The sequence below is a fragment of the Zootermopsis nevadensis genome, unplaced genomic scaffold (assembly GCF_977971745.1).
Source record: "Zootermopsis nevadensis isolate Lab colony 2312 unplaced genomic scaffold, Znev_1.0 Znev_ptg000030l, whole genome shotgun sequence".
Lineage (NCBI taxonomy): Eukaryota > Metazoa > Arthropoda > Insecta > Blattodea > Termopsidae > Zootermopsis > Zootermopsis nevadensis.
In genome coordinates, this window is record NW_028259162.1 from 3,183,463 (window position 1) to 3,207,174 (window position 23,712).

Sequence of the window (23,712 nt, forward strand, 5' to 3'; positions counted from 1 at the left end):
CCAGAGAAACCGCGAGTACGAAAGGGGAATAGATTTGAAATAAAAGGGAACCGAACTGATTAATTACCTTGACACTTGAAGTTTGACCTCACTGCTTCTGTTAACTTACGATATTCTCGGCGCAAGTTGGACTTGTGATCAGAAGGTTGCGTCTGACAGATCCATTATTAAGCGGCAACAAGGGACGGCGAGTTAATGGAGAGTCAGGAACACGGAAGGAGGCAGAGAGAGGCTGCGAGGAAGGACAGAATAGCGAGCTAAAAATGGAAGGAAGGATAATCAAATAAAGAAAGATAAATAATCAAGGAAGAAATCGAGAAAGGTATGAGCTAAGCATTAAACGGAGTTATCAGTGTTTATTATTATTCCATCTATTCACCATTTTAGAGGGTGTTTAATTCTATGTACCTGAGAAAAACCTTGCCCCTGAGGCAGATAGTGCAGCAGCTATTTCTGAAATACATTTTGTTTTCTGACACGTGTAAAAGGCATTATATATTTTACATCAGCGTCTTTCGAATAATATACTATGATGTTCCTAGAATGGAGGTTTGCTGAAGTTCCCCTTACGTTGTGTTCGCCCGGGGGATGTTGGCCAAATATTTTTCGAGTGACTTGGAGACAGTTCCAGTTGCTCCTATAATTATTGGAATAAATTTTTCTTTTCCTTGCCACATTCTCTGTATTTCGAGATCTTTTCCGCTTGCTTCTTAATTACATTTCTGTCGGTTGGTATTGATATATCAATTTCGAGGAAAGTTCATTATTATTATTATTATTCTGTATTTTATTTGATTTTTTTTTTAAAAAAATAGCTGAATAAATGAAGCCACGATAGTCTGTGCCAGCGCTCGTCTTTAGTTTCCCTGTTGTAAGAAGGAAGTTTCTGCACTGCCCATGTGTAGGAGGGCATGTTTGCGTCGTAGACCCTCTCAGGAAGCCAGCCACCAGCCGACTGACGTGATAGGCAGTTCATTACTTGCCTGTGTGTCAGACTCCACGTAATTAACACGATGTCAACATGGCCTGCACATGACGCCTGTTCATAGTCTCACACCCACAGCTTCTGTCGCGAGGAATAAAACTTGTGCTCGCACTTTTTCCGACGGAGGGGGAAGGAGATGGACAGATTTTCTCGCTAGAAACGGATTTGTGATTCTGTCCATTCTGTTCCATGCGACTTTAAAGTGATCAGTTGTTTGTCGGCACCGCTCTATGAAGGCTTACGAGAATTATGGAGCAAAGCATTCTTAACCTCGACCTTGGATTGAGGTGAGTGACCAGCTCCTTAGCCTGGGTCAGCCCCGGAGCTGTGTTAATAAAAGTATTTGTTCCTGCCGGGAATCGAACTACTGTCCTGTAGCTCGTAGCCAGCCACTTTACTGCAAAAGCTATCTCGGGAAATAGGTTATAACTAATGCATAATATAATTATAATTTTATATAATATAAGCCTTTTGGAAAAAAAAATGGCTTCATAAACTGCGTGAGTTGACACCAATATAATTTGTAGGCTATCCTTATGATGCCCATTTCATCAGAAAGCATTCATTTCTTGTGGAGTGATGTTTATTGACTAATATATTGATGAAAACCGCCACGGTGGTCTAGCGGTTAGAACGCTGGCCTTGTAATCCTGGGGTCTCGAGTTCGATTCCCGGCGGTGCCCGAATTTATAACTTGTGTTGAGCAAGGCCTTGGTCTAGGCAACACGGAGTTTTCCTCCGGGGGCTTCCCCGGTTTCTCCGTGGTATCCCAACAATTACTCCATTCACACACAGAAGAAGGCAATGGCAAACCACTTCTGGATCATCTGCCAAGAACGTATATGAACAGGTCCCAGTCCGAGAAAAGGATGGAAGGATCCTGTTCATATGGACCTGTCGTCAGACAGAACACTTAAAAAAAAAAATATTGATGAAAACGACTTGAATAACACAGATATTTCGTAAAACGTTTCTTCTCCTTAGCTTACTTTCTATTCTCTTGTGTTTCGACCTGTAGAAAGGAACGTAAGTTAAGTAGATTCTTCTTGTAAAGATTCGGTCTCAAGTTCCAAAACTTCTTTGTTGCTGCTTAGTAAGATAAGTCAGACTTCTTGTGAGACTTTTATCAACGCTTCCGTTACCGCTACGTACAAACATCCTTCCTCGTGGCGACCACAGAAAGCCAGAAGCAAGTGAAAACCTCAGGCCTTATAGTCCGATACATCTACGTGCAGCTGATAACATAGCACTTCCGACCCTGTGTTTACGCAACTCAACTTCTTATCGGTTACAAGTAAGTACCTTTGCGGAGGAATTCCCGAGATTGAAGTAGGCCTCCAAGGCGGCGTTTTTCCGCCTGGAAGTGCCGAAAATGTACGATTTTGCACAACATTGGGGGTTTCAAAGGATAAAATTATCATTTAATACCACAGGACCTTATCTGTCCTAAAAACCCTTACTAATAAATTCGGGTCTCGGGTTCGATTCCCGGCAGTGCCCGAATTTATAACTTGTGTTGGGCAAGGCCGTGGTCTAAGCAACACGAAGTTTTCCTCCGGGGGCTTCCCCGGTTTCTCCGTGGCATCCCATTCACACACAGAAGAAGGCAATGGCAAACCACTTCTGGATCATCTGCTAAGAACGTATATGAACAGGTCCCAGTCCGAGAAAAGGATGGAAGGATCCTGTTCATATGGACCTGTCGTCAGACAGAACACTAAATAAATAATAATAATAAATAATCGCTTATGACGTACAGACGTACGGACAGATGTGGACGTACGGACAGACGAAACTGTGATGAGTCTGTAAGGAAAATTAGACAGATTTATGAATTATTCTTCCTTGCATGTTCTTAAGTATTCAGGATGTTGAAAATGTTTCAGATGAAATTTGTAGATGCTAATGAACTTTGCATTTTGCCATTGCCTGTACAAAATCTTAGTACTTCGAATTTTCTTTTAGAAACTTGAAGACGGATATCTTAAGGGTTGTTGAGCCGTGTAGTATAGAGGAAATTTATCGACATTTCGGAGGTTTTTGCTGCCTCCATCATCAGGGCGAAGACTAAGCCCAGCGCTCGAGGCATGTGGCACTTAGTAACTTTGAGAAACACGTCCCGAAGACGATTACCAACTTTTTCCTCCAGTGTTCGCGGGGCTTAACAATGTTTAGACCTCGCGGTCTCCATTGCACGTAACCTCTGCAGTTGATGCAGTGTTTGCGAAGTAACAGCTCCTCCCTTTTGCACGCAGCACAGAGTGTTGTTTGTAGCTGCTGCTTGTTTTATCACGTGCGAGCTGCTGTAATGGCGTCCTGTATCATGTAATGATACAGGACGCCCACCGAGTGATGTACTGGCGTTCTTGTCCCGGGGCTACCGGCTGCTCGATTCGTCCTCGGAGGTTGCAGCGGCGTTGGCTGGTGTCACCGCCAGTGAAACCGTCTTGACGGTCGCCTTCCTCCTACTACGAATTTTTATCAGTTGCGTTATTTTGATAAGCCGGCGTAGCTCAGTCAATATAGTGACTAGAAGACCGGGGTTCGATCCCCGACGGGGGCAGAGGATTTTTCCTCTAGCCTCTGCTTCCAGACCGGCTCTGGGGCCCACCCAGTCTCCTGTCCAATGGGTACCGGGGTCCTTTCCCGGGGGTAAAGCCGGCCGGGGCGTGATGCTGACCACTCACCCCCCATCTAGTGCCGAGGTCAAGGAAGAGAGGAGCTATACCTCCTCTCACCCCAAGCGCCTACATGGCGTATAGTGGGACAAACTTTACTTCGTAAATGTTATCGTTCAGTTGAGACCTAACAGCAAACTATGTATGGTTAACATCTGGTACGAGGGAGATGAGAATTTTTACAAAATTTGTTGGAAAATCCCCACTTGGAAGATGGAGTTGGAGAGTAATGCCAAGATCGATTCTTGTGATGATGGTTAATGGATGGAACTGGCTCAGGATTTGATGTTGACGGTGTGGAATTTTTCGGGTTCTGCAACCAGAGAGTGTGTGACAGAGTGTTAGTGCCAGGTGGAGAGGAACTTTAATTTCTTGAGTTGTTGGGCGACGTCTGAGTGACAAGAAGTGGGTGTTTGATAAAGAAGAATTTCGTTTGTCAGTAGGGAGTTTCTTCGGCAACATGGAGGCCTCCTTGTACACGGGAGTGGATTCAATTCGTGGGCTGGAGGCCGCCCAGAACCCCGAGTCCATTACCGCGCGCGTAATATTACAGCATGCGAGCGAGTTGGCTAAGTATAGGGAACAGCTGGGCTCTTTTTCAAATGACATTCAAACGTGAGCGTGCGATAATGGAGGTGAGATTGCAGCCGACTACTGTATCTTATGAGCCAAGTACTGGCAGGCTCAGTAAAAATAGGCATACGTCATCATATCGAGAGTCGTAAAAGAAAGACGCCTTCTGGAGAGGCTACGATTAATACAACTTCATACGATAATCAATTGAAGTAAAATGTGCTTTCTGGTTTGTACTTCAATGCTGAGAGGTTGTTCTTGGAATGGGGAAAGCCTGGCAGCCGTATGGGGTCTTCGTGTTCTTATGCCATGCATATCGCCCCATAGCCCTAAAATTTCTACGAGAGCTGTTGGACACTTTGAAGTAAGTTAGCGCACGTGCTGTCAGTTGTTATTAATTTCAAAAGTCTTGATGTACCATGGATAACACTGATTTATGAATGTGGAATAATGAAGACATAAATAAATGAATAAACAGTTAAAAAGGAATTAAAACAGGAAAACATAGAAAGAAGAGAGAAACCAAATAAAATAAAGGAAGAAAGAAAGAATTTGACTGTTCTATTTGATATGCACACAGTTGTACCATACAGTTTATACGAGCATCTTGTATGAATGCTGGAATGCAGTAGCTGTGGCAGAACGGTAATGAGAAAACAAAACTTGGGAAATAGAAATGATGATGTATCGAAACGTGCTCGGTTAGTAGTTTAGAAGGCTGTGAAAACTCTCAGTCTGGGCACAAAGGTACTTTCGTAATAAACTGTGTAGCTCACGGTGAGGCCGGGCTTTGGTGCACCGTCTTTTGACCATTCTGAGACCTCTCGTTCCTCTTAGCGACAGAGAAGCTCTGATTGTTACTCTTATAGACGAGATTATTATATTATTTAGTGTTCTGTCTGACGACAGGTCCATATGAACAGGATCCTTCCATCCTTTTCTCGGACTGGGACCTGTTCATATACGTTCTTGGCAGATGATCCAGAAGTGGTTTGCCATTGCCTTCTTCTGTGTGTGAATGGAGTAATTGTTGGGATGCCACGGAGAAACCGGGGAAGCCCCCGGAGGAAAGCTCCGTGTTGCCTAGACCACAGCCTTGCCCAACACAAGTTATAAATTCGGGCACCGCCGGGAATCGAACTCGAGACCCCAGGATTACAAGGCCAGCGTTCTAATCGCTAGACCACCGTGGCATCTAGACGAGATACGCGCGTTTAAATATTTGCCGACCCTGTCACCATCAGACAACACAGAACGAAAACTAAATTTCTGTCTGGAAAGATGTACCTTCAAACATGTTTAATTTCTTTGCATGGGACTTATTTGTAGGAACGTACGATACAAGGTAATCGCAGATTTATAAATGGATATAACCGCAGTCTTGCAGTAGTTACGCAATTTCATACTTGCCTTGATGAGTGTCTGCACAGACGCACAGAAACCTCGGTAGCTCAGTCAGTAATGTGAATGGCTACGTATCTGACGATCTGAGTTTGACTGGCGACTGGGATTTCGGGATTTTTGTCTTTACCTGACCCCCCCTCTGGAGTACAAAATGGCTGCCTGTGGCTTCTAGAGGTGTCTAGCGGCTGGGGCATAAGGATGATATTTTACAGGAAGTTTGCTACACATTAGAGGAACGTAACTTAGAATATTTCGATTTTGATAATATTATAGTCGTTTCTGATATGAACTAGCGACTCATGGAGCTGAATTTAAATAAGCAACCTGAAACCGCTTTGTGGACTGTGATATTCTGGATTGTGTAGTATTCTAAGTGGTTATAAATTTTGCGAAGAACCGATCCTGATAATGGAGGCGGTACGTTCCTCCGAAATATTGAGAACCACCCACAAGACAAGACACAGTGTCATTACACAGGAGACCTCAATTCACATTTTATTTCCCAAAAAAAAAAACCTAAAATTTTCTCAGACCACCTTATTTATTATTTGTAATCTTTCACCCTCTCTTTGTTTGTTTGTGTATTTCATTTGTTGGTCCCCAGACTGGATGAGCAGTCTTAAATGGGATCGAACTCGGGTCGTCTGATTGTAGAGTGGAAGGTTTGTGTTTGTGACACATGCAGGCGCTTTGAGCGAGGGCAGGCGAAGTGGCATCACGATTTGGATTGGGTTTTCTACAGCAGGTAAATTGCAGGTTGTGAGTGGATGAACCAGCGCCCATCACTACTATATTCCGCTTCTGAATGGATCGCAATGACTTTGAATGCTGCCCGTGAGAAACACCGTAATCAAATTATGAATTCTCTGGAATCCAAAAGCAGTTTGTTCGAAGGCAAAAACTTTCTGATTTCGAAGGCTAATTGTACGAAAATCGACGAGTCTTTGAAGCTAAAAGTCAAAAATTTCTTTAAAGAAATTTAGACGCCTATATTACATAAAATGCTTCAAGATTTATGCGGAAGTTTACAAGAAATGGAACTAAATTATCAGTTCCGGTGTTGGTTCAAAAATATTCTGAAAACTCCTACAAAATATTAATGTGTTACGTAAGAAATGGCATAAATTTAAAAAAAAAGTATGTGCAATATTTTTAAACCCAGAGAAACATTTCATGTCCTTGTTGATAAGAATACTGACTTCATACATTTAAACTTCTACGTCCGTTTGTTTCATGGTCTCGTAGGTTTGTTTCTGTAGTGGAGGATTCGTTTCGATGTTCTGTCTCATGTAATCCTTGTACAACAATTTTCTTGTTTTCCTTCCATACGTAGAACCTGTCTTAGAGTAGGATGAACGAACAACAAAAAGGTCGTGTAGTTTTTTAAAAAGCTATTAAACCGTAACGTTACAAGCCCGTACAATATTGTCTATCTACTCAAGCGATAAAACTCTCAACAGCGGTTACTGAAGGAAAAAGATACTTATGATGCTGGATATCATTTCATACAGGCAATTTACTGACGAGGACTCATATGGTTTTCGCTCCAAGGATGATCTTTGGGACAAGACAAAGATATGTTACGAGACACACCAAGACAGACAGGGTAGAATATTTGAAACTTAGCATGGTTACTTCCTCAGATACTAAAAAAAAGTGGCTCTGAAGTTTATAACAAGCGTTCTGTCCCAGTTTATAAATAGTATAGTTCATAATCTGATTATTTTCTTTATTAAAACAGTCAAAATTACAACCTAATGCCACCAGACTACAAAGAATGTCAGAATCTACAACTGTAGTCTATCGCAGTGGTATTCAACCTGGGGTACGCGAAGACATCTTAGGGGGGTACGTGAAATTTAAAAAAAAATTTTTTTTATGATAAACACTGAATAATCAGTAATGTAATTTATTTAATTTATTTTAGATGTAGATTATATACTATGTATAACTTAAATTATACACCAACAACTTTGGGAGTACAAAGTTGAAGAGAGATTATATCTGGGGGTACGCGAACAAAAAAGGTCGAATACCACTGGTTTACAGCGTATTATGATTGGTGCTTTCCGTGATTTTCTTTAATGCCTCCAGGAGGTCGACTAAAAGTTGAAGTCATCAGACTGTGCTTGTGATAACCGTTCTAAGCTCAATATAAAAGGCCGGATACTAAACCGAATGTCAGGACCGAGTAGTTAGCACTCTTGCTTCGCGTTCGGAAGGTTTCTTGTCAACGTCTCGGGCCCGAGACCGGCTATCCTGACTAAAGTCTTTATGGTTTTACTCAGTCCCACTAGGTATATGCCGAGATAGTACACTATCACTTCCTTCTAAATCATTTCTAACTGATTGTTCAGCTTTGCTAAATAAACCACAAGAAAATAAATAAACTCGGATCTTTCGCCAGGGTGAGTGCATAACGAACGACCCGCGGGCGAAGAAACTGGTAGCCCCTCGAGCCCCTGTTGCTCTTGAAACGTGTAACTGATCCAAACTTCGCTTTCTCGTCCTGCCGAGAATTTTCGTCTCTTCATCGAACACGATATCGTCTCAGTTTCTTTTTTGTCTCCCTGGGCCGATGTAACAGGTTTCATAACAGAGAAAACTGACGAAATTGTGTGTTGGGTGGGAGGGGGGTGGGTGGGGGGGGGGGAGACGGAGCGAAAGAAACCATCAATACGTACCTTGTACGCACGGATCAACTGAGATTTCCACTTGCCTGGCCATCTCTCTTTCGTCATCTTGTGTTACTGTCTTTCACCACTTCTACGCCCTGTTCTCTGAGCTCTGGGTCACTGTAATTTTTGTCTCGTAACGGAAATGACTCATTTCGTTTGGAATTTACTACCTTGAACTACTATATAAATATCAGCGGTCCAAGTAAGCTGTAGAGTCCATCTGACAGTAAATAATTACATTTCTCATTATACGCTCGTAGAAAGCTCCATTTGTACTTAAGTTGTTAGATATCGCTATAAGTTGAGACCTTGACAGCAGACTTTGAAGTATTCAGGTAAACGCGATGCCACGGATGCGAACTTCACTGTTTCAAAATCCCCTGGTGATTAAACACACAACTTGCTTAAGTGTTCGACAAGTCACAATTTTATGCAAAATGAAAATATTTATAGGTTTCTTTCGTTTATTATATATATTTTTTTATTATTATTAGTGTTCTGTCTGACGACAGGTCCATATGAACAGGATCCTTCCATCCTTTTCTCGGACTGGGACCTGTTCATATACGTTCTTGGCAGATGATCCAGAAGTGGTTTGCCATTGCCTTCTTCTGTGTGTGAATGGAGTAATTGTTGGGATGCCACGGAGGAAAACTCCGTGTTGCCTAGACCACGGCCTTGCCCAACACAAGTTATAAATTCGGGCACCGCCGGGAATCGAACCCGAGACCCCAGGATTACAAGGTCAGCGTTCTAACCGCTAGACCACCGTCGCTCTTTTATTATATTAACCAACGATTATTTCCCTAACATCGTGAACCTGCTGATGGAGAGATCCTGTCTGTGCATTCTTTTAAAATTTTTGAACCGAGAATTATCCCTCCGTACATGAAAGCTCCCGTCCGTCTTAACCTCAGCACAAGATGGCGTTCCTCTGAGGTGTTGATCCGTGCAGTGTGATAGATGTTCATCGACGTTTCGAAGGCATTTATTACCTCCTTCATCAAGGTGGCTGTGACACAAAACACGTCGTTGGGCTGTGGGTTGAGAACCCTTGGTCTGAAGGAAAAGTGTAGGGCCCCAAACTTTAGTAAGACGGAGCTCGTCCGTGGGACTTCGTCATTTTTGTAGCCTCTGGCGCCAGAGGATTGAGACAGGTGGGAGATAAACGGTTCAGACCAGCGTTTCACTTGTTGCCACTCACGATTCTGCGGCCCTGCGTTTTTTATTAGCAACGATCCATTCATTTCCTTGACTTGACGTGATTCATCTCGTAATTATCTCACGCCGATGCAACTGTTTCTGGGTACTTTGTTCCAGGAACCCACACACATTCGGACAGCCGTGAATGAGCTGGAAAAAACGTGTCTGCAGAAGACCTGGATCTGGGACGGGGCTAAAACGTTTTGCGTTCGTAGCACTGTCTCAGTTGAATAAAAATTTTCTTGGATATTATCCATCGTCTAGTAAATATAAAACGTAAAAACGACGTTTCGGAGATGGGACTCTATCTCCGTCTTCAGGTTCCTACACAGTTGGGCCCACTAGATAGAGCTAATCCCTATCTCCGGACCTCTTGGATATTATCCATCGTCTAGTAAATATAAAACGTAAAACGACGTTTCGGAGATGGGACTCTATCTCCGTCTTCAGGTTCCTACACAGTTGGGCCCACTAGATAGAGCTAATCCCTATCTCCGGACCTCTTGGATATTATCCATCGTCTAGTAAATATAAAACGTAAAACGACGTTTCGGAGATGGGACTCTATCTCCGTCTTCAGGTTCCTACACATTTGGGCCCACTAGATAGAGCTAATCCCTATCTCCGGACTGTCTCAGTCTTTACTAAGGCCACTTGGCCACATGATGATTATTTTAGCAATTGGTAGCTGCTGGTATATATAAAAAAAATTTAAAGATTAAAATGTGTACCACCGCGATATTACCTATCATTTTGTATGGTTGTGAACTTGGTCTCTGACTCTGAGGGTGTATGAAAGTAAAGTGCAAGGGAAAATATTTAGACTTGAGAGAGATGAACGGAGCAAATGAGCTTACAACTTTTGATCTGCCTCTACACCGTCGTATCGTGTTGCATAGACACAGGGGTAAACTTCGTTTCTTGCCCAACGCTGCCGACCCACGAAGGGCAGAATGGCTCCGGGCGAGCGGGCGATGTAGGCGGCTGTCGGAATGTGACTTCCTGGCGCCGCACCCCCACCAGTGCAGTTGTACTACCGCGCATCGCCCATTCACAAGCCTCGAGAAGATTTTCTTAGAATGGTGACATGCAAGTTGTGAAATATCAAGTCGACCTTGTGAAGGTAAGAGAAGCATCCCACTGCTTTTCCGTCGTGTCTCAGCGCAGGTGTGATTGCTATTGTCCGCAAATTCCATTCATCCGTAATCAATCTGTGATCTTCATTTATCGCGAGAATTTAGTTTTTTTTTTTATGTTTCAATCGCAGGTTTCCACGCCTTCCTTGCTGTGTTTCGATTTAATTCCATAATGTTTTGATAGTCTTGAACAGACACTACAGTTTTAATCCACTTTAATTCCACCAATAGATTTCAAGTTTTTATACGGCGAGTGAGAGGAGGATTCGCGGGTTTGTCACGAAATATCTGTCCGAAGTGGCTGTACACTTGTCCTGAAATCCTTCACTAATCCTGACACTGTGAACGGTTCCGTGCTGACTCGAAGAATATTCTATGACAAATGTGAGTTAGGTACCTGACTATAACCTCTAACGCTGTTCTCTAAACTGTTGCCGTGTAAACGTAGCTTTACAGTACATAAGCCCTCCGTTACCCTCATAGAAATGTAGGTTTTTTAACATTTCATCCATCGTAGGATCTGAGGTTTTCACGGTGGTGAGTCTGAAGATGGCAGTCTTCTGGGTTGTTGCGCCGTGTAGTCAGGTAGAAGTTGACCGACGTTTCAGAGGTCATTGTTGCCTCCGTCAACAGGGCGATCTACCAGACTACATGGTGCAACAACCCAGAAGACAGCCATATTTATTTCACTCTTTACTAACGGTTTATTTAAATCAAATACCCAGTCGTCGAATAAACACTGAGTTTACCTTTTAAATTGTTGGTTCTCTATAAAGGTGTATTTACGAATTGGAATACCTAGTGCTGTTGTGTCGACCTTGAACCCACCAGTCACTAAAAACTTCTCTCGGACTTGATGCATAATTTCTATCGGGATCTGCCTGCCCACTGGCCGGGAAACTCTCCACTAGACGTCCCGCTGTGCGCAGTTCCATTGTAACTCAAACGCTCTGTATATTAATGCTAGTATGTCTTAGGTCGGGGATCACTCAAACATATTACATAAGCCATTCCCTCTTCTCATACAAATTGCGTGCCTTCACCTCACAGCCACCACTAACTAGTACCGGGTGTTTTATAAGTTGCCAACTAAAAGCCGAGGTGTTGTGTCGGCTCATGCGTGAATGGTGGGGATTTTGCGGTTTTGTCCATGACATAGGAAACGTCGTCTTGCAGGGGCGCGCGTAGGCTAAGAGGCCTGGAACCACAACCCTCGCCACAGGCAAACTGATTTACTCAATGAGATGACAGCAAGGAGATTGCTCTCCAACTCGTAACATGTTCGGGACTTCATGAACTCAAACCCCTGTCCCTATCTGTAATTATCTATTCATGCCTGTATTTATTATTATTTTATTTAGTGTTCTGTCTGATGACAGGTCCATATGAACAGGATCCTTACATCCTTTTCTCGGACTGGGACCTGTTCATATACGTTCTTGGCAGATGATCCAGAAGTGGTTTGCCATTGCCTTCTTCTGTGTGTGAATGGAGTAATTGTTGGGATGCCACGGAGGAAAACTCCGTGTTGCCTAGACCACGGCCTTGCCCAACACAAGTTATAAATTCGGGCACCGCCGGAAATCGAACCTGAGACCCCAGGATTACAAGGCCAGCGTTCTAACCGCTAGACCACCGTGGCACATTCATGCCTGTATCCGTTTTAATTCCTACAGATTTAGTTTTCAAGAGTTTTCTGCACGAACTGAATCCATTTTGGATTAAAATATTCTTTTCAACTCTTTGTATTCAAAACACCCCCAGTCTCTGCCCTTTCTAGAGAGAGAGATTAAAACTCTGATTGTATTAATAATGTAAGTTTGAGTACGAAATACATGTCGTTTCCTTCTAAAGCTTTTTAATAACGCTATATCAACTAATTTTGCCTGGGAGGACATCATGACCTGGGAAAGACATGGAAGGAGGCTGTATGGCCCACTATCCTAGCATTTACCCAGAGGATTTCAGGAATTCGGATCTGAACCAAAAATAGGCAAAGTCGCGGTCTGGATTATACCTTACCAGAACTTGGCAGGAAGTTAATTTTTTACGCGGTTTTACGTGGTGGGAGGTCTGGGTGCTAGCCACAAGGCTTCATGCGCTGGCCGTGTGTGATACTTCCTCTGTTGAGACCGATTGACAATTGCCAAGCCGTCGAGTGACGACACTTGGGAGCAAGGGCAGTCCTCCCATGACCAATGTGTAATGGATGACATTAGCGTGTGAACTGTAGCGTCTCCTGTCTCGACAGACCGAGCAAGTAGCAGTCTGTCCAACCTGACTGGCTACTTCTTCAATACGAAGTGAAAATATTAGTGTCATTGCTGTCTTATGGGATGCTAAACAGTGTAGTTTGATAGAAACTGGCCGACCTTGATGATGGAGGTAATGAGAACCTCTGAAACGTCGGTCAGTTTCTACCAGACTAGACGGCGAAACATTCCACAAGACAGTATGAGTTTTTACACTCACACGTGTAGAGCCGTGTAGTTCAGAAGTTTACCAACGTTTTAGAGGTACTTGCTGCCTCCATCATCAGACTACACTGTTCTACAATCCAGAATACAGCCATCTTCGTGCTCATTACAGTGAGAATCTCAAATCCTACAGGCTTATAGTAGCGTAGCATCAAGTCTGCTTGTTGATCTCCACTAAAAATTTTGACCCAACTGACAGTTTTTAATTTAGTTTGTTTGAATATCTTGTATATTAAAGCCCACTTATTACTTTTGTGCTATTATTAATATCAGGAACGCAGTCTTGCGAATGTGGAATGTCATTGGCACTAGCTCCACTTAATGTAGGATCCTGGCGTTACATTTGTGCTGAAGGTTTGTACTGTCATCTATCGGCATACGAGGAAACACTCGTTTTAATGTCATTGACCCTTTGTTTAAGGGCTTGGTGATGCTTTCAGAAACCAGAAAATTAAGTTTAAACGCTATTTTAGTCCTGTTTCTTAATAATTCCATAAGAACTTATACTTTTAATTTAAAATATATATAAAGAAAATAGATTTTCATTTGTCTGACGCCATCACTACTTGTGGCGCTGCTAGTGGGTAGCGGAACAGTGACGTAATGCGAAGTTCGAAGAGGCCGTTTGCATGTAGACATTTATTCCAACGTTAAATAAACTCATTTAACATTATTTATAATGATACAATAACAATAATGTGAGTTTTTTGTGCTTCAAACAGTAGTTATTATGACTGTCAGTTTCTGTTAATTAATTGTGATTGGTTTTTCGTGATATTAGTCAGGATAGTCATTTTCTAACCTCAAAGTGGAACGTATGGAAAATTCCTTTGCGAAGACATTTTGTGCCTGAATATTGTATGTGTTATTGAACGTTAAGCCTTACATTTTACAGTTGTTTTACTAGATTTGAAGGGATTTGTCAAGTCTTGGGTAGTTTATTGAAATATTACGCAAGATATTAAAAGATTTCATCTAACTTTATATAACTTATAGTATGTTTCGTGAAAGTAGGATGTTTGCGTGTGTTTTGAAGATTACTACATAGAAACAGGACAGCTTGAAGTGAGTGTGGTTTAAGTAGAATATACGCTGTGGAAAACTGTGGCTGTTATGTGTGATGCAGGAATGACTGACGTCATAACTGGACGAGGTCGAGATCATTCCTACTGCCGCGTGTACTGGAGTTGGTAAGTACCCTGATGCAGTTTGTTGTTATAAGCCAGGAGGAGTGTTCTGTACTGTGCGACTGGTAGCCCCATTACACTGAAGTCGCGTACCTGTAGTACCCAAAGTTCCAAACGTGTGGTCCGCGAGTCGCTTTTCTTTGTATAGCATATGAGTTTTAGTTTATTTTTAGATAAATACAAACAGTGCGTCTTGAAGACAATGTACTATTTTGTGTTGTACACAGATTTTATGTGGATGTGATTAACTAAAGGCAGCCTGATATAGTAATGATGCACATCCTGGAGTGACGTACGTTAAAGAACATATAAAAAAGTGTCCGTGAAGATGATGCTATAGGGATTGAAACATATTGGGATTTTAATGACTGTAGAGCTTGTAATTGAAGTAATATGATGGCTATGTCTGAGGAAAGTGTAATGTAGAGTGAATTAATTTTATAACATAATTTGGAGGATAATATTTAGAAGCAAGACATGTGTAGTGGCAGGCAACCTGAGAAAAATGCATAAGGAGGATATTCATAATTTGTATTATTCACATAATTTGGAACAGTGAGTGGAGTATGAACCGTCAACAAGGGGATAAAAAATTGGTTTTATACAGCAAGGGGCGAGGCTGCCTAAGCTTTATGTTGTTCGAAGATAATATTAAAATGGTGTTAGGTAAATAGGTTATCAGGTTGGAAATTTTGTTGAACTTTCTCGGAGTGGAAAATAAAGCAACAACGTTGGAATTTCATTGTAGGTCACTCCTGCTTCGTACTGGGATATCCCGAGTTAAAATCTCAGTCTTTACGTACTTTTAAATGATTGTTCTGATCCCTTCGTTGCACGTTTTGAGATGAATTTAAATCGGCTATGGTCATTTCCTTTGCCGTTGTTTCCGGTTTGTAACCCACAGTTATCCTAAGATCAGACTTTATAGACGCTAACCTGTGAAACTAAGGAAATGTAATTAAATAAGCCAAGAAGGTATTGGACGGTGAATATATTACTTGGTCTACTGATCTATGAAGATTCAAGAAACACGAGACGTTTCCGAAAACAGCAGACTGATATATTCTAAAGTATGAGTCAGTTTTGTTTATATTTCTTCCTGGTTTCGCTTGATTAACAAATATAAAGAAAAAAATGTAATTCGACTGATTTCCTGCTGCTGAGTAGGCTATTGTGTTTCGAGTGAGAAATCTGTGTTAGAAACTCGGTAAGCTGCACAGGCTCGTCACTTATGTACGTCTTTGGACGGTTTTGTAAGTTATGGATTCCCATTGTTCTTTCGGGCCGTGACTGATCGAATATCGAAATATTATATAAGAGGTCTTGTCGCCCAGTTTCACTTTCATTGCTTTTAAGATTCCACTACGCTTCGGAAGCGTTTCTCTCTCGATTCCGAGTTCTCTTAGGTGTGACCTGCACGTGACAATCTGAGATGAAAGTTTGCATCGCATCTCCGATAGGTAGAAAGTCGGAAACTGGACATTGTGAAGGCGGTCTAAACCGTGGAATTCGAGTTAAAGGATTTGTTACGGATGTAATAACAATATTTTCTGGTCGTAGTCTGTATAGAGATTTCGTTTGTTTGCCCACGTGTCCAGGTACGTGAGATGTGTCTTTGTTGTTACTTCATGAAGAAACATGACAGAATATTTGATCGTGTTTCGTTACTTGTTGAGAGAAAGATTGGTTCGTGGGTTATTTAACGATGCTGTATCATGTGTTTTAAGTTATTTAGCATTGAACGAACGAGGGTATGCTATAATTTGGCCAGTAATGTCCCATAATTTGTTCGGGTTCAGTAAGAACGGTTAGAACGCTGGCCTTGTAATCCTGGGGTCTCGGGTTCGATTCCCGGCGGTGCCCAAATTTATATCTTGTGTTGGGCAAGGCCGTGGTCTAGGCAACACGGAGTTTTCCTCCGTGGCATCCCAACAATTACTCACATTCACACACAGAAGAAGGCAATGGCAAACCACTTCTGGATCATCTGCCAAGAACGTATATGAACAGGTCCCAGTCCGAGAAAAGGATGGAAGGATCCTGTTCATATGGACCTGTCGTCAGACAGAACACTAAATAATAATAATAAATACTACGAAGTATTAGTCACGAAGTCGAAAGTGTTAGGCGACGAATATGTCCCGAAACTCATTGCAATCTTGTTACCCTGCTACGAAGAAGTTTTCATCTCTCTGCCATCTGCGTTTGATGAAGTTTATTATCGTAGTCTGTGATTTCGAAAGCCTTTAATTTACAGATGCATATATATATTATTCTTACAAAATGAAAGGCAGAAGAAATATCAACAGACGGCCTCTCAGATGACGACAATAATCGCTTTGCGTTTCTACTTTGGTTTGTGAGAACTACCGAAGAAGTTAGCTTAGCAGTTTGCGTGATACCTCACAATAGAACTGGCGGTGGGAAGGGCGGAGGATTCCAATAACAAAAGAGAAACGAAGACTAGCTGCCAGTCGTGTGCCATCCAAGTAACAATTCATTAGTTCATCGTTTTTCGAAGCCTTGAAAGGGTTGAACAAACATCGTCTACCTGAAGATATCCGTCTTCTGGGTTATTGCGCTGTGTAGTCTGGTCGATGTTAACCAACGTTTCAGAGGTCATACTGCCTCCGTCATCAGAGTATGAAGATTTCAGTCTTCTGGGTTGTTGCGCTGTGTAGTCTGGTCGATGTTAACCAACGTTTCGGAGGTCATACTGCCTCCGTCATCAGGGCGATGAGTATGAAGATTTCTGTCTTCTGGGTTGTTGCGCTGTGTAGTCTGGTCGATGTTTACCAACGTTTCAGAGGTCATACTGCCTCCGTCATCAGAGTATGAAGATTTCTGTCTTCTGGGTTGTTGCGCTGTGTAGTCTGGTCGATGTTAACCAACGTTTCAGAGGTCATACTGCCTCCGTCATCAGAGTATGAAGATTTCTGTCTTCTGGGTTGTTGCGCTGTGTAGTCTGGTCGATGTTTACCAACGTTTCGGAGGTCATACTGCCTCCATCATCAGAGTATGAAGATTTCTGTCTTCTGGGTTGTTGCGCTGTGTAGTCTGGTCGATGTTAACCAACGTTTCAGAGGTCATACTGCCTCCGTCATCAGGGCGATGAAGATTTCTGTCTTCTGGGTTGTTGCGCTGTGTAGTCTGGTCGATGTTTACCAACGTTTCAGAGGTCATACTGCCTCCATCATCAGGGCGATGAGTATGAAGACTTCTGTCTTCTGGGTTGTTGCGCTGTGTAGTCTGGTCGATGTTAACCAACGTTTCAGAGGTCATACTGCCTCCGTCATCAGGGCGATGAAGATTTCTGTCTTCTGGGTTGTTGCGCTGTGTAGTCTGGTCGATGTTTACCAACGTTTCAGAGGTCATACTGCCTCCATCATCAGGGCGATGAGTATGAAGACTTCTGTCTTCTGGGTTGTTGCGCTGTGTAGTCTGGTCGATGTTTACCAACGTTTCAGAGGTCATACTGCCTCCGTCATCGCCCTGATGACGGAGGCAGTATGACCTTTCCTAGCAAATTTTTAGTTTCTTAAATGATCAGGAAATCCCATCTTATTTTATGGATCCCGAACATTTATTGCCGTGTCCACAATATCATGAAACTTCATCTGTTGTCAGTGGCAATTTATAAACCTTATAAAGAACCGTGTGAAGGATTTTTATTCAAAAGGCTGGAAGGACTCAATATCTGTAATTGAAGTCACGACATTCAGTTTTACTCGCCGCCTTTTCTCTGGCGATAGAAACTGAAGTATTTTTATTTAACGACACTCTTTCAGTAACTCAGACTATCTAGCGTCAAACTTGAATTATAGTTTCCACCACTACTTCAGACAGTAGTGTACTCTGGAAGTGTCTAATGAAGGATATATAACCAATAATAGACAGACCCAAATATCATATCTCTATAAGAATGTGAAGAAGTTAACTTGAAATATACAGCAGCTGCATCCTTCCAAATCCTTATCTTGTTCTCAATTCACTGTTATTATTTATTTATTTAGTGTTCTGTCTGACGACAGGTCCATATGAACAGGATCCTTCCATCCTTTTCTGGGACTGGGACCTGTTCATATACGTTCTTGGCAGATGATCCAGAAGTGGTTTGCCATTGCCTTCTTCTGTGTGTGAATGGAGTAATTGTTGGGATACCACGGAGGAAAACTCCGTGTTGCCTAGACCACGGCCTTGCCCAACACAAGTTATAAATTCGGGCACCGCCGGGAATCGAACCCAAGACCCCCAGGATTACAAGGCCAGCGTTCTAACCGCTAGACCACCTCATCTTATTATTATTTAGTGTTCTGTCTGACGACAGGTCCATATGAACAGGATCCTTCCATCCTTTTCTCGGACTGGGACCTGTTCATATACGTTCTTGGCAGATGATCCAGAAGTGGTTTGCCATTGCCTTCTTCTGTGTGTGAATGGGATGCCACGGAGAAACCGGGGAAACTCCGTGTTGCCTAGACCACGGCCTTGCCCAACACAAGTTATAAATTCTACCCCATATAACGTCACAATCTGAATCAAAAACTTAATCTGATGGAGCACCTTGGGCCCAGTATCAGGTCATGCATGAGCTTGGCTACCCCTGAACTAGATTATCATTTTGTTTGTTGGTCCATTTTGTGAAAGCAATTCATACACACGCACATGTTACTGCTTCAGTTTGCGCTCTCCAGATGGCAGCATTTGCGTGTGATTTGACACAAGTCAGAACCTTTATTATACAGTAGTAACAGGTACATAGCTGTTTGTTACGTAAACAAGAGGACTTAACAATACGTTTTTGTTATCTTCCGGTCAGGGGATTTAGTGTTGGGTCGCCGGAACGACACTGTTGAAGTTTTGACGTGGTCTTGATGAGTAGGCACATATTTAGAGGTGCTATAAGTGAACTATGACCTCCACAATTGCAGGTGCTTGTTGGTGTAACACGTTAGGCGTCGGTTGAAATTCTTAGCTTCTGACTTACGCACAGGAAATAATTTATACTGAAAACAAGAGGGAGTGGTTCTGTGTCCACAATTTCAAAGCAAACTTGTACAGAGCAGTGCATAATAGAACGTAAGGAATGCTAACAGTGTTTATTACTTACGGCTGTCAAGCTATGGTCTTACTGGCTTCGTGTACTATCGATTTGGCGTAAGTCCGTTTACGTTTGAACTGGATACTCCGACGTTTATAATAACATTGTCACCGCCAAGGCGATAAAAGTTTGGCAACTCTTCAATAAAAGTTATGACGTTATTTATTTGTGAAGATGGCTGTCCTCTGGGCTGTAGCGCGGTGTAGAGGTCAGAGATCATCGCTGCCTCCGACGTCAGTGCCCTCATGATGTTCTACACGGCGCTACAACCCAGAAGATAGCGGTCTTCGTACTCGCCACCATGAGAACCTCAAATTTTAGTTGCTTGTGAAATGTCTCTTGGTGTGTGAGAAAAAAGTTCTCCCTGGTAAAGAAAAATCCCGAGATGTTGGATACTTCGTCTTCCTGGATTATGCCTTGCAGTGTCTGTCTTGGTGTCAAGGTACATTCATACGTCTGGCACCTGTAAAATGAAAAGTGTCGTCGTGTCTTACCTTGGACGGGGGTTGTGGCGGCGCCCGGTACTTTGAACCCGCTCCCGGATGACGCCGTCTCACTCTTGCGTCGTTGGTGGTGTTGGTGGTAGGACTCGAGCTCACGCAGATGGTTAGTGAACGGCGAATCCAGAAACGGGCGCTGGCCCAGAGCAAGTGCGCGAAATTGCTGCTGTTGACCAGCTGTAGGGACACAGACGGGGGCACGTATCAGATAGGAAGTCACAATCCACTGCCAACTGAATATTATATTACCCTCGCCTGTCCTATGACACATTGAATCAATGGCACAGTGTTTTTAATTCGAAATTCTTGGGCTAGATTTAAAACTAATAGTTCCAATTATGATATTCTGGGTTTTTGTAGTGTGTAGACTTGTAGGCTGTCTCTTTATTCAGAGCTGAAGATAGAGACAGTATGCTCCTCCTAAACTTTGGCACCTACCGACGCCAAAACACTGAATATCATCTTCACCCTTACCGCCGTGAAAACCTGAAATCTCACATATTAATTTGAAGTCTTCATTAATATATGGCTCTGGCTTTTTTCCTAAAATACCTTGTCAGTTCTAGTTATCGTATTGTCTGTCCAGCTGTGTGCCTTACTACGTGACAGGTTCTCGGCGAATTATTTCCTTCCGGCTTAAGAAACACTGAGTAGTTCTGTACTTGCGATGTGATCGTGAAGTTCACGGTTAGCAGCGAAATCTCGGCGTGATTGATTGATTAATAGTATTTGATAGACCTACAGAGATGGAGTAACAGATTATTGGAGAAAATAATTTACATAATGAGGACCCTCATATTTATACCCAATTTCCTAATATTATTAAGAAATAATTGAACCAAGTCAGTCTAGAAAAGCGACATATATTTGGCATGGGGAAATGAGAAATGTTTGCAGAATTTTGGCCGGAAACCCCGCAGTACTTACCATTTTGAAAACCTAGACATATATGGGAGGATAATAGTAAAACGAGTTGCACAGAGAAGAGTGTTATTGAATTCAAGTGGGTCATGGCAGTATTCAATGATGTTTCGAGAACTATCGATATCCATAAAAGCAACTGAGTAGCTGTCAACTGCTCAAGAAATACGCTTTGGTAGGGTCGTTGTGCGGTTTGTGAATGCTATTGTACTCGTTCACACAAATGCCGTTATGAACAGCTCTTATAAAGTTGTTTGTTTATACCCTGTGTTCTGTAATGACATGTCAAACATCGCGACCACCAAAAAAAAAAGCATTTTATTGACTTTTAATCTCTTTGAAACTGTGTATTGGCTGACTCCAATATTTTTATAATTGTTATTTTTAAATATCATCATAACAATCATCGTCGTCGTCATCATTGACATTTATGTTAACGACAAAAAATTCGGTCTTTTTAACTTTTATATACGTTTATTTTAATTTGTATATGGAGTCCTTGTATCAGTGTGACACACAGCTCGGTAGGGATGCAATCTGTCCAGATTTCCCAACAAACAAAAACTACAGAGGAATGCATCTGTTTTTGAGAGGGGTTGGGATATAGAGGTATGAATGGGGTGGGAGGGGGTGGATCATGATTATTGCCATGTCACCAGAAAGCATACTGCCTGCTGGGGAAGTCATCAATACCACGCAATCAGCAACCCTCACCCTCCACCCCCGTCCATCTGGCCCTCGCCTACCTCGTCACGTTCATACTGAATTATTTGTTGCTGTGTTTAAAATACATTTGCATACTCCGAACTCATAAATGCTGTCATTTGAAAAGGGCGCAAGTGCCTCTTCGTTTTATGAAACCTCAAATGATTTTTAAAATTAATAATCTAAGTTATAATGTATTAGTCGGTGTTGGTTTAATGGAGATGACTAACGCATACAGTACACATAGGGAAACGAGAATGCATTTTCAATTTTCGTCGGGAAGTCTTCAGGAGGATAGAGGCGTAGATGGGAAGATAATATTAGTAAATGTGAAGTTGTGGGCTGGATTAAACTCGGCTTCCGTAAAAGCAAGGAAGACTTTTATGTTATCTGTTTATTTGAATATTTGATAACGTTGTTTCAGCAGTTGAAGTCATGTTCTGTCGAATGAGACAAGCATATAACAATTTTGGACAATACATTGCAACTGATGTGAGGGGGAGATTTAGCGGTCTTTTTAAATAAATATCCCAAATTTTGTCTGAAAAGTCGGAAAGAATCCACTGTTACATCTGTCAGGATAAGCTGTTCTGATCTTGTAGCTTCCCAGCATGGTGTCGCGCGCTCTGACTCTCGAAGGAACAAAATTCATGGTTCCTAGTCAATAAATATGAAAAAAAAAATTGGATGGAATTCGGTGATAGAGATATAAATGGGAGGATAATATTAAAATCTGTCAAAGTGTGGATTGGTGTGAACTATATACGGACAGGGTCCAGTGGTGGGCTTTTGTGAACACTGTGAAGAACTTCTCAGTTTCATAAAAATAGGAATTTTTCGATGGACTCTTCAATGACTATCCTATAATAAGTAGTTACAAAGTTACTCCCATACCTAAGATAACTGTTAAAGTCTTATAGGGGACATAGAAGTGAGGAACCACGTATCTTAGAACTTATCAGGAGATGAGATTTAATTCCCGAGAAATAATTCTGGATATCCACTTGTTGAACGGACCACTGGTTGATTCTGGATGCCAATTAGGAGAGTTTAATCATAGACTTTCAGTACACTAGTATTTATTATAAGCTAATTAAATAATTTAGCTTATTTGTTGAATTATGCAAACAGATGGAAAATCCTACTGAATTTTTTTGCGTGTGTAACTAGTAACATTTTAAATAACTGGTTCATTTACTTGAAAGTTGTCTTGAAGGACACTCTAGAGTTATAGATTTAATTACGTTCAAACGTCAGAACGAATATGGTGGCCATGCTGCGAACGTGAAAAAACAGAGCTTGAGTGTGTGACCTTGAAAATTTATAGGTCGTGCCGTAGCTCAGGCGATTAGTCGCTGGCTTCTCATTGTCGAGGCCAGGGTTCATAAGAGACAAGATGTACAGATATTGTATACATGACTTTTTCTTGTATTTGTTGAAAAAACATCAGTGTGGCAATAGCAGGAACATTGAAGTTATTGATCCTACATTTGGCTTGTTGCCGACGTTTCAGAGGCAGTATGGTCTTCTGAAACGTTGGCAACATGCAGTTTTGACATGGGTAGTGAATTTCTATGGAAGCTTAAAAATCAGAACAGACATTAATAGGTATGAAGTCTCAAATCAGTGTACCTGCTGTTAGCTTTATTGTGCCACGTTCAAATCAAACAGAGAAATTTTATACACACTTTTCAATATGAAATCTGTCAAAAGTGCATATATTTTGAATGAAATGCATATGGAAATGCATATTAAATGTGAGAGAACCCACCATGAATTTCACAGGCATATCATATTTGAAACGTAATCTGATCTATCACGAAACAGAAATGTTTCAAAATTAATGTAATGCATTTCAGTTGAACATCGGATGCAATAAAATTGACTGCATTGCTAATGGCGGACTGTACTACATATCATGTGACGTCTTTATCTGAATCGTTTATTTAATTTTATTATATTGTATTTTATTATTATTGTAATCCTGGGGTCTCGGGTTCGATTTCCGGCGGTGCCCGAATTTATAACTTGTGTTGGGCAAGGCTGTGGTCTAGGCAACACGGAGTTTTCCTCCGGGGGCTTCCCCGGTTTCTCCGTGGCATCCCAACAATTACTCCATTCACACACAGAAGAAGGCAATGGCAAACCACTTCTGGATCATCTG

At 41.9% G+C, this 23,712-nt stretch overlaps 2 protein-coding genes across 4 annotated transcripts in view; one reads left to right on the forward strand and one right to left on the reverse strand.

Moving 5' to 3' along the window:
• The window catches only part of LOC110841265 (uncharacterized), a 71,177-nt gene that overhangs the window by 16,762 nt on the left and 30,703 nt on the right, over positions 1–23,712 (reverse strand). For both annotated transcript variants that reach the window (XM_022086655.2, XM_022086654.2), the window contains exon 3: positions 19,917–20,099. In XM_022086655.2, coding sequence (XP_021942347.2) covers positions 19,917–20,099 — 183 coding nt within the window. The remainder of the gene's footprint in view (positions 1–19,916; positions 20,100–23,712) is intronic.
• LOC110841293 (uncharacterized) overlaps positions 13,690–23,712 on the forward strand; it is a 265,608-nt gene continuing 255,585 nt past the window's right edge. For both annotated transcript variants that reach the window (XM_087359002.1, XM_087359003.1), the window contains exon 1: positions 13,690–14,324. The gene's annotated coding sequence lies outside the window, so the exon portion shown is untranslated. The remainder of the gene's footprint in view (positions 14,325–23,712) is intronic.